At 40.6% G+C, this 12,124-nt stretch overlaps 1 protein-coding gene across 1 annotated transcript in view; it reads left to right on the forward strand.

Annotated features, from left to right (window-relative positions):
* The window catches only part of LOC132381175 (metabotropic glutamate receptor 4-like), a 1,091,809-nt gene that overhangs the window by 628,771 nt on the left and 450,914 nt on the right, over window positions 1-12,124 (forward strand). The window contains exon 6 of the mRNA XM_059950466.1: window positions 9,048-9,248. Coding sequence (XP_059806449.1) covers window positions 9,048-9,248 — 201 coding nt within the window. The remainder of the gene's footprint in view (window positions 1-9,047; window positions 9,249-12,124) is intronic.

The raw sequence follows: 12,124 nt of genomic DNA on the forward strand, positions 1-12,124 counted from the left end.
ACTGTGGCTCCATCCAACTGCGGGATTACCCAATAACCGTCTTTGTGTACTGAAACAGATAAAAAGTGCAAAGCTTCTTAAAGCTCAGAGTGAGAATAACTCAGTTGGTCCTCAGTATGCACCACCTTGATCACATGCTTCTTACTGTTGATCCTGAAGTCATTTTACTACCTTACAGTGCTTTTGGTTGACAGTGTCATTTCGCGTTTACAGACACGTTCAATGTATCTCTTTTTGCCACAGCTTCAGCATTGTAAATCCTAACACCAGTGTTCAATTGCTGAATGACCAGATTTTTTTCCATATCAGTAAAATTGATTGGCAACAGGTGTCTTATTCTTAAAGTCAGTAAAAACTTTATGAACTTGTGCTTAGTAGCTGTGTTTCTTTCACTGTCATCTGTATAGATGTACTAATCTCAATTGCCTTCTATAATGTTAGTCTGTCTTCTGTGAGCAGACGTTTCTGAATTGACTCACTATTCAGACCTCGTATAAAACTATCATGTAACGTGTCATTCAGTAACTGCCCAAAATCACAGTGTTCAGACAATTGGTTCGGCTCCACCACAGAATGTGAAATAGACTCACATTCCTCTTGATTCCTTTTATGAAATCTAAACCTCTCAGCAATCATCAAAGGTTTAGGTGAATAGCAATCCTTTAAGGATTTAACTGTGTCCTCATAAGTCTTATTGCCAGGCTTAGCAGGTTGTACTAGACTGCGTAATAAATTAAATATTTTTGTGGCCTTCACAGTCAGAAAAGTTGGAACATAAATATGATCTGCAATTTGATTTGCCAGTGCAAGATAGTCAAATCTTTCAGTCTATGAACTCCATCGCTCTGTCATTTTGTCATATGCCCCATACCTACAAACATTGTCGCCATTTTCAAATGCATTCACGTTCCAGAGAAGTTGACTAGTCATATCTGTCTCTCTTTCTCCGTCTCTTTTTTGTTTTATTTAACTGTCCCATTCTCATTCTCTCCCCTCGTATTTTTCACTCACGTTGCTTCCTGCAGCTGTTCTCATGGCTTGCACCCACTTCTTTTTGCTCACCCACATTATGCAGCGGTACACCACCAGCGTTGCATACTAACTTTTCTTGCCAAAGGGAACGAAGCAATAAGTATCCCATGAGGAAGCAGGACCTTCCAGGTAGTAATTTCTGGATTGCTGCCTGTGCCAAACACCAGTGAGGGTAGAAACAGGTTGATCTGAAAGATAAATGCATGGTTGACAACCTGGTGCAGGGCGCCACTGTTTCAGGTTCTCTTCTGGAGGAGGTATGACCTGTTCAAAAGTGACAGGTTGCACATGAACCCAAGGCGGGCCAATATTCTTGCGGGGAGGTTTGTTAGAGCTGTTGGGGCGGGTTTAAACTAACTTGGCGGCGGGGGGGGGCGTGGGTACACGTATCAAGGGATTCAGAATGGGATGGAAGGTAAAAAAGTAAAGATAGATTATCTGGAAGGGCAAACAGATGATGGGACTTAGCTGCTGCCAACAGGCTGAGTATGAAATGATTAGGGATGCAAAAGCAGAAAGGATAGCAAATATGGCACTCAAGGTATTGCATCTAAAAGCATGTGGTATAAGAAATACATTACAGTTTGCCAGGTATGATATTGTGGCAATCACTGAATTGTGGCTGAAGGATGGTTGTAGTTGGAAGCTGAATGTCTAAGGTTACACATTATATCAGAGGGATAGCAAGGTAGGCAGAGGGGGTAGTGTGGCTGTACTAGTAAAGAATGGCATCAAATCAGTAGAAAGATGTGACATAGGATCAGGAGATGTTGAATCCTTGTAGGCTGAGTTAAGAAACTGCAAGGATAAAAATACATTGATGGCAGTTATATACTGGCCTCCCAACAGTGACTGGGAGGTGGACCACAGGTTACAACAGGAAATAGAAAAGGCGAGTCAAAAGGGCAATGTTATGGTAGTCATGGGAGAATCTAACATGCAGGTAATTAGGAAAATTAGGTTGGTAATGCATCTCAAGAGAGTGAATTTGATTAATGCCTAAGAGACAGCTTTTCAGAACTCAGGTTGGAGGAGCAACACCTCATATACTGTCTGGGTAGTCTCCAGCCCCTTGGCATGAACATTGAATTCTCCAACTTCCAGTATTCCCCTCCCCATCTCTTCCCACATCCCACTTTCACTCTGCCCCCTCCTGCAGCTGCCTATCACCTCTCTCATGATTCTATGTTATTCTACTACACATAGTGCTTTCCCCTTACACTCCTTCTTCACCTCTCCTGCCTATCCTCTCCCTGCTTCCCCTCCCCCACCCCTTGATTTTTACTCTTATTGGTTTTTCACCTGGCACCGACCAGCCTTCTCCTTCCCATCCTCCTCCCACCTTGTTTATAGGGTTGCTGCCCCCTCCCTCTTCAGTCCTGATGAAGGGTCTCGGCCCGAAACGTTGACTGCTCATTTCCACAGATTCTGCCCGACTTGCTGAGTTCCTCCAGTTTGTTTGTACGTGTAGCTTTTTAGAACAGTTTGTTGTTGAGCCTACGAGGGGATCAGCTATACTGGATTGACTGTTACGGGATGAACCGGAGGTGATTAGGGAGCTTAAAGTAAAAGAACAATTCGGAATCAGTGATCACAATATGATGCTGTTCACTTTGAAATTTGATAGGAATAAAATAAAGACTGATGTAGCAGTATTTCAGTGGAGTGAGGGAAATTGCAGTGGCATGAGAGGGGAGTTGGCCAAAGTAAATTGGCAGGAGCTGCTGGCAGGAATGTCAGCAGAGCAGCAAAGGTGGGCATTTCTGGGGGGAATAAAGAAGGTTTCAGGACATATGTATTCCAAAAATGAAGAAATACTCAAATGGTAAAATAGTGCAACAGTAGATGACAAGGGAAGTCAAAGCCTTTGTAAAAGCAAAAGAAAAGGCATATACCAAAGCAAATATTAATGGGAAGTTTGACGATTGGGAATTTTTAAAAATCCTACAGAGAGCAACTAAAAAAATCATTAGAAGGGAAACGATGAAATATGAAAGCAAGCTAACAAATATCAAAGTGGATAGTAAAAGTTTTTTTCAAGTATGTTAAAAATAAAAGAGAAATGGACCTCTAGAAAATGAGGCAGGAGAAATAATAATGGGGGGGGGGCAAGGAGGTGGCTGATGAACTAAATGTGTATTGTGCATCACCCTTCACTGTGAAAGACACTAGCAATGCCTGATGTTGTAGTGTGTGAAGGAAGAGAAGTGGGTTCAGTTACTGTTACAAGAAAGAAGGTGCTCAAAAAGCTGAAAGACCTAAAGGTACATAAGTCACCCGGACCAGATGAACTGCACCCAAGGGTTCTGAAAGAGGTAGTATTAGAGGTTGTGGTGGCTTTAGAAATGATCTTTCAAAAATCATTGGACTCTGCCATGGTGCTAGAGGACTCGAAAATTGCAAATGCAACTCACTCTTTAAGAAAGGAGGAAGGCAGCAGAAAGGGAATTATTATAGACCAGTTAGCCTGACCTCAGTGGTTGGGAAGATGTTAGAGTCAATTGTTAAGGATGAGGTGATGGAGTACTTGGTGACACAGGACAAGATGGGACAAAGCCAGCATGGTTTCCTTCAGGGAATATCCTGCCTGATGAACTTATTGGAATTCTTTGAGGGGAGATTACAAGTAGTATAGATAAAGGGAATGAAGTTGATGTTGTATATTTGGACTTACAGAAGGCCTTTGACAAGTTGCCACACATGAGGATGTTTACCAAGTTAAGAGCCAATGATATTAGAGGAAAATTACTAACATGTGAGTCCATGTGCAGAACACCCTAAAGATAAACTTGCAAATTGAGTAGGTGGTGAGGAAGGCTAATGCCATGTTAGCGTTCATTTCAAGAGGTCTAGAATACAAGAGCAAGGATGTGATGCTGAGGCTTTATAAGTTTATAAGGCACTGCTGAAGCCTCACCTTGAGTATTGTGTACAGTTTTGGGCCTCTCATCTGAGGAAAGGTGTGCTGGCATTGGAGAGGTCCAGAGGAGGTTCACAAGGATGATTCCAAGAATAAATGTGTTATTATATGAGGAAGATTTGATAGCTCTGGGTCTGTACTCACTGGAATTCAGAAGGATGAGGGGGGATTTCATTGAAACCTTTCAAATGTTGAAAGGCCTAGACAGATGTGGAAAGGATGTTTCCCATGATGGGAGAGACTAGGACAGAAGGGCACAGCCTCAGTTTAGAGGGGCGCTCTTTCAAAACAGAGATTTGGAAAAATTTCTTTAGCCAAAGGGTGGTGAATTTATGGAATGTGTTGCCAAATGTAGCTGTGGAGGTCAGGTCATTGGATGTATTTAAGGCAGAGATTGATAGGGTCTTGATTGGACATGGCATCAAAGGTTACGGGGAGAAAGCCAGGAACCGGGGTAACAGCTTTATGCTAACTGCAATGCATCTTTGCTATTCTATATTCCATGGACCAGCTATTCAAGAATATTACTTTGCCATTGATCTACTGTTTAATCTAAAGTACCTTACTTGTTTTTATGTCAATGTAATTGAATAGTGGAAATAGGCCAGTTAACAGGATTTTATTGTCATATATTGGAAATTATTTTTATCACACCAGATGTTTATCTGGTCAGGAAATAATATCTACCTGAAAATCTATATTAACCTAGATGACTCAATAAAGAGAACTCTGTTCCTAATTTAAAACTTGATTTATGGGATGATGCACTATTGGTAAGGCCAGTGTTCATTGTCCGTGTCAAGGTGGTGGTGTGCTGTCTTCCTGAACATAATGATTGTGTTGCTAACTAGTGATTGAATTCCTCTTTGATGACTATGACTATGACTATGACTATGACAAGAAGAGGTTTATGTGTAGATTGTACGAGGAAGTTTCTAGTGTAAATGTTCTATATACAGAAGTGAATGACATACCTAATTGTGAATCCTTGGAAACCTCTTCCAAGGGGTCAAAGGATATGGGAATAGTCCTTAAAAATGAGCTGAGTTAGAAGATAAGCCATGAACTCGATGAATGGCCCTAGTAGGGACTAAGGGATAAATAACCTGTTCTACACTTATTTCTCATGCTGTAATATGATGATTCAGCAGATCAGCTTTAGGATCCTGACAGCAGGGTCATAGTTGGTGAGAATGAGGCTGAGTTTGAGGACAGCAACTGTAGAAGTGGCTATTATTCCAACATGGAAACATGTAGCCTCATCATTGCCCAGGGATGGTGTACATAGCACTGTAACACAGATTTCACAATTTAGTTGCAATATTACCAGAATAAATGGTGTAAATTGAATGATTGCAGGTGATGGAAAGACAGGAGCTAAGCAGAAATAGTATTTAGTTATATGTGGTGCTATTGAGAATGATGCAGCTTCCATCACGCCACCTCTTTCCAGATGTAACACACTGCTCCAAATTTAGGATAACTTTACAACATTTTATGGTGGAGCATCCGATTTTCCTTTAGTACTCACTGCTACAATAGTTGAGCCAATTCCAGTTACTAGACTGGCTAGAATTGCTATAAGATTTGGTCTATATCACTTTATTACTAATTATTCTGGTTGACCTAAAGGAAGGCATAATTTATGTTCCTGCTTTCTTTGATGGAAGAAAAATATATAATTTTAATTGTTCGTATTTCCTGTCAACAACATATAAAGTAATCAGTAGAGAGACAAATAAATCACTCAAATTTTACATTTATTTTTATCTTAAGCTTTAACATTCAGCTCTGTTTTTATTTAAATCCAACTAATTATTTCAACATTGTTTCTCAAACAAAAACAAAATAATTGTATTCTTTCTGAGCTCATTTCAGAGCTCGTTAACTGAATTATTTGATAATTCATATCATGGCTCTACAGCTTTGTTTTTGAGAATTTCTCTTCCTTGAAACAAAATGTAAATTTACCTAAAAGAAACAAATTGAAAAAGATTGCCAACTATCTGCAGAATATAATCTTTCCTCAAAAGGCCCCTGAATACAGAAGAGTCAGTCAAATCTGATCAGAAACAGACCTACTGGTGGGGAAGCTTGCATTCCATGTTAATGAGCAAAGAAGAATTTGACAGACATTGGCTTTACAGATGTACATGCTTCACATACTCAATTGACACTTTGACAGAGGATAATTGAATTTAGCCTCGAAAGCAGCTTTCTGCATGGGTTACTGATTTACAAATCAAAGCCTGTGTCCTTTACACCTGTAAGCCATACAGTAGCAACTAGGACAGGGCAGCAGCATTTTATCACATGCTAGTTGAGAATCAATCATAACATCCTAAATGCAATAAAATGCTTAGATAAATTATCACATAATGCCGTAAATGTATGACCTCCCGTTATGCAGGCTATAGTGACACTTACCAGTTATACAGTAGAATCTAATTCTTAATAGCTGAGGCACATAATGTGCATAAGTGCAGGAAGATTATGCTGGAAGTGAACATAAGACAGGGGCAGGTATGAGGCCGTCCAAGTGTATCCTGCAGGATTTGGAGAGGCGGGAAATAAATGATTATCAGATCAAAGTAGAATTCAACATCAGAACGGTTTGGGGGAGACAAAACTACCCTCAACCTGAGTACTCCTTATAGATCTTCTCACCACAGTACTGGAAAGAGTGCAGATTAAGGGGCGCAATTGTAGCGTAGCGGTTAGCGCAATGCTATTGCAGCTCGGGGCATCGGAGTTCACAGTACAATTCCAGCGCCATCTGTAAGAAGTTGGTCCACTCTCCCCGTCACCGTGTGTGATTCTTCCGGGTGCTCCGGTTTCTTCCCACAGTCCAAAGGTGTACTGGTTAGTCGATGAATTGTTCATAGTAAATTGTACTGTAATTAGGCTAGAGCTAAATAGGTAGGTTGCTGGGCAGTTTATATTGGGCCAGAGGGCCCATTCCACGCTGTCTCTCTAAATAAACAGCTAAAATAAAAGATGAGATTGCACAGAAGATGGTGCAAATGAGATCCATAGTGACGTTGCAAGGGATAGAACATCCTTCCTTTGAGGACCCTAAGGAGAGATTCAATTTACTAATATTTAAGAGAGCTAGATAGATTTAAGGATCTGTGTAAAGAGATCAAAAAACATAGATTCAAGTTAATTGGTGTAAGGATTTGAGAGATGTTGAGGAAAAATTTTCAAACAAAGGGTGAAAGCAGAAATCCCTATCACATTTACTGCATTTGGATATGTCCTAGGTGAACCATGACCTGTAGGGTTACAGGTTTAGCACTGCAAGGTGGGATTAGACTAGGAGTTCATTTTCGAATGACATGCATATAGAAAATTGTCATTGCTTGTGGCTTCCTCTGGATCATAATTGATTTTCATGTTTTCATAATTCAAAACAAAAGGTTCTTTTTTCAGTTCAATCTGGATGTCTTAGGTTGTGAAGATATGCCAGCAACAAAAGAAGTATATGACAAATATAGGACCATAAGACCATAAGACATTGGAGCAGAATTAGGCCATCTAGCTCATTGAGTCTGCTCCACCAGTCAATCATGTCCTTTTTTCTTCTCCTCTTCAACCCCAGTTTCCGGCCTTCTCCCTGTAATCTTTGACGTCATGTCCAATCAAGAACTAATCAATATCTGGCTTAAATACACCCAGTGACCTGGCGTCCACAGCTGCATGTGGCAACAAGTTCCATAAATTCACCACCCTTTGGCTAAAGAAATTTATAATTTGGTGTGATCAGAGGGGTGATTTGGGGTGTGTGTACAGCAGGTGGAAAGCTTGTAACTATTGTAACAGTGCTGGACTAATGTCCCAAAAATGGGTGTAGTAATTTCGTGATGGAGGGCAGGACTATTAACTTGAAGAAGTAATAAAAGCAGAAAGAAATGCCCATTTTGGTGTGATGTCATCAATGTGATAGAAATGAGAGATCTGCCGAGCTGTATGTTGATAAGGAAAACCAGAATGACTCCTAATATTGATAAGATCCTGGTCCAGGAAAACCACTGGGATTGCGAAACGAGCCCAGCAGAGATTGCACTTTCTGAGGAAGCTTAAACAAGCATCACTCCCTACTAACATCTTAACTACATTCTACAGAGGTGTGGTTGAGAGTGTGCTGACCTTTTGCATCACAACCTGGTACTCCAGCTGCAGTGCTGCTGACAAAAAAACGTTGCAGAGGGTGGTTAGGGGAGCAGAGAAGGTTATTGGGGTCTCCCTACCTTCTGTCCAAGACCTCTTTCAGAGTTGATGCCTCCAGAAGACACGATACATCATTAAAGACCCCTCACACCCTCCCCATGAAATGTTTGTTCCTCTGCCATCAGGTAAATGTTACAGGAGCATCAAAACTAAAACCACAAGGCTACTAAACAGCTTCCTCCCACAGGCAGTCAGACTGCCAAATAGCTGCTCTACCTGGCTCTGCTTTGGACACTTTTAACTTGCACTGGACACTTATAACTTGTTTTTAACTGACATGTGGCTGTTGTGTTTTACTATTTATTGTTATGTTTATTATTTAGTATTGCGTTTGTTATGTTATGATTGCACTGCTCTTGGGAAACGCTGTCTCATTCTGCCCTGCAGAGCTGATATGCGGTTAGAATGACAATAAAGTTTTTGAATCTTGAAGTTTTTTGAATCCTTTATTCCTACACAAAATTACCTTATCATGTGAAAGTATTATTGAAGGTTGTTCAGGCTACTGTGCAGAAGATACTTTAACTTTTGGATGTGTTTCGACAATCAAAGTGATGTTGAGGAAGGGAATCTCAGGATACCAGAAGTGTTCTGATCACTACATTAGCAACTTGTAGATATTTCGGAGGATGTTTGAAAGGATGTAATTTAAGTTGGCCTAAACATGGATTCAAATGGATGACAGTCAGGCAAAAAGAAGCAGTGAAAGCAAGAAGTGATTGCTTAATATTCCAAAAATACAGAAAGTAATGGTATTTCAAATAAATCTAATTCTTTCAGTCTCTCAAAGCATTGACAATGAATATGCGTCAATCTTTAGCATGGTTTTAATTAAACCATACATTTGTGATTTTATTATTGCTAGGCTTGGAACGAATTGGCCGGAACAACTCTTATGAACAAGAGGGGAAAGTACTCTTTGTTATCGATGCAGTTTATGCCATGGCACATGCTTTGCACAACATGCACAAAGATCTCTGCCGTGGATATGTCGGACTTTGTTCCAAAATGGATCCCATTGACGGCAAGATCCTCCTTGAATACATCCGTAAAGTGAACTTCTCTGGTAAGTGCCCAAAAACATTTACCCACCAGATAATCTTGGTGGAAAGTGGTTTGAAGTTATTTGTTGCAACAGTCTTATGACAAATTAAAATTATCTGCTTTTGGACTGACACGTTAAACCACATACTGTACATATCATAAGCATATGCAGATGCATACATAAGCCTGACATAACTTTTAGGAAGCCCTTTCCCTGCTTGTTCCTTATTCGTGCATGAAATCATGGAATGGTTTTAGATATTTGCTAGCAATACAGTTTTGTATATATGGTTGCAGTGTGATATGAAAATGTCTACTTAATGCATTTCACACTGAACATGGCATATTTGAGTGGAAGAGAATACAGATATATTCATCAGCATATGTAATATATACGGACTGGTATTTTCAGGAAGGGGATACAGAAGCCTGAAGGCACACACTCAGTGAATCCAGAACAGCTTCTTCCCCTCTGCCTTCCGATTTTTAAATGGGCGTTAAATCTATGAACTCAACCTCACTACTTTTTTTTCTGTAATTTTGCGCTACTTATTTTTCACTTAGCTATTTAATAGACATATAGAGATGTGTGTGTGTGTGTATAAACACCCAATGTAATTCATTTTCTCTCTATATTTATTTATCATATACTTCATTATACTGCGGCTGTAAGGTTAACAAATTTCATGACAAATTTCGTGCTGCTGATATTAAGCCTGATTCAGATTATTCTGAACATGGTAAATTTTCATGTCATATAGTATTGCATTCCCCTCTGGTTTTAAAATTCATGCCATTGAGATTAATGGAAAGAATTCTGTTTGGATAATACAATCTAGCAATATTACTATCTAGTATCTGCAGGTTACTCTTGTGGGAAGAATATCCAGATACATTAAAATTCTGACAATCCAACTATCAGAAAAGCTGATGGTTTGGTATTTGACTCACCAGATGATGTTAGCTGTGCTCCCATTTAGCTCCCTTGACCCCAGTTATTACATTTCCTTTCAAATCATCAGGGCCTCGATTCCAACATTCCATTTTAACTTGCCAAGCCCTTGTTACTGCACTCCTTTTAAGCAGACTACAGTCCAATTTCTTTCACTTCACTTGAAGTCACCAGCCCTGCTTGTTGCCGTGTTTTATTTAAAGTGACAAAAGCAACACTTCCCGCACTCCCTTTCAATAATCCCAAGCCTGAATGTATGAACATTACATTCTCAGGTTTTGGGTAATAGCTCTCCCTCTATTGTTCCCCTTTCCCATTACCCTTTCGTATCTGCTCCTCTCTTATCAGAATACCATAATTTACCCCTTCTCACTTCAGACTGTTACCTCCCTGCCTCTCTATATCATTCCCAATCTCCCCCTCCCTCACCTGCCTGTCACTCCCTCACCTGGATCCAATTTTCTGGCCTTGCTCCACCCCTTCCCTCCACATTTTTACAAACATAGAAACAAAGAAAACCTACAGCACAATACAGGCCCTTCAGCCCACAAAACTGTGCCTAGGAATTACCTAGGGATACCCATAGCCTTCTATTTTACTAAGCTCCATGTACCAATCCAGGAGTCTCTTAAAAGACCTGATTGTATCCGCCTCCACCACCGCCACCGGCAGCCCATTACACGGACACACCATGTTCTGCGTAAAAAACTTACTCCTGACATCTCCTTTGTACCTACTTCCAAGCAGCTTGGAGCTGTGCCCTCACATGCTAGCCATTTCAGCTCTGGGAAGAAGACTAACTGTCTACATGATCAATCCCTCTCATCATCTTATATAACTCTATCAGGTCGCCTCTCATCTTTCGTCGCTCCAAGGAAGAAAAAAGGCCAAGTTCACCAACTCATTCTCGTAAGGCATGCTCCCCAATCCAGGCAACATCCTTGTAAATCTCCTCTGCACCCTTTCTCTGCTTTCCACATCCTTCTTGTAATGAAGTAACCAGAATTGAGCACAGTACTCCAAGTGGGCTCTGACCAGGGTCCTATATAGCTGCAAAATTACCTCTCGGCTCTTAAAGTCAATCCCATGATTGATGAAAGCCAATGCACCATATGCTTTCTTAATTACAGAGTCAACCTGTGCAGCAGATTTGAATGTCCTATGGACTCGGACCCCTATATCCCTCTGATCCACCACACTGTCAAGAGTCTTACCATTAATACTATATTCTGCCATCATATTTGACCTACCACCTCGTACTTATCTGGGTTGAACACCACCTGCCACTTCTCAGCCCAGTTTTGTCACTTATCAATGTCCTACTGTAACCTCGAACAACCCTCCACAATATCCACAACACCCCCAATCTTTGTGTCATCAGCAAACTTACTTACGAATCCCTCCACTTCTTCATCCTGGTCATTTATAAAAATCGCAAAGAGTAGGGGTCCCAGAACAGATGCCTGAGGCACACCACTAGTCAGCGATCTCCATGCAGAATATGACCGATCTACAACCACTCATTGCCTTCGGCAGGCAAGCCAGTTTTAGATGCACGAAGCAATGTCCCCTTGGATCTCATGCTTCTTTACTTTCACAATAAGCCTTGCATTGGGTACCTTATCAAATGCCTTATAGACTACATCTACTACTCTTCCTTCATCAATGTGTTTAGTTACATTCTCAAAAAATTCAATCAGGCTCATAAGGCACAACCTGTGTTTGACAAAGCCATTCTGACTATTCGTAATCATATTATGCCTCTCCAAATGTTCATAATTCCTGCCTCACAGGATCTTCTCTATCAACTTACCAACCACTGAATTAAGACTCACTGGTTTATATTTTCCTGGGCTATCTCTACTCCCTTTCTTGAATAAGGAAGCAACATCCACAACCCTCCAATCCTCCAGAACCTTCTCTGTCCCCATTGATGATGTAAAGAT

The sequence above is a fragment of the Hypanus sabinus genome, chromosome 25 (assembly GCF_030144855.1).
Source record: "Hypanus sabinus isolate sHypSab1 chromosome 25, sHypSab1.hap1, whole genome shotgun sequence".
Classification (NCBI taxonomy): Eukaryota; Metazoa; Chordata; class Chondrichthyes; order Myliobatiformes; family Dasyatidae; genus Hypanus; species Hypanus sabinus.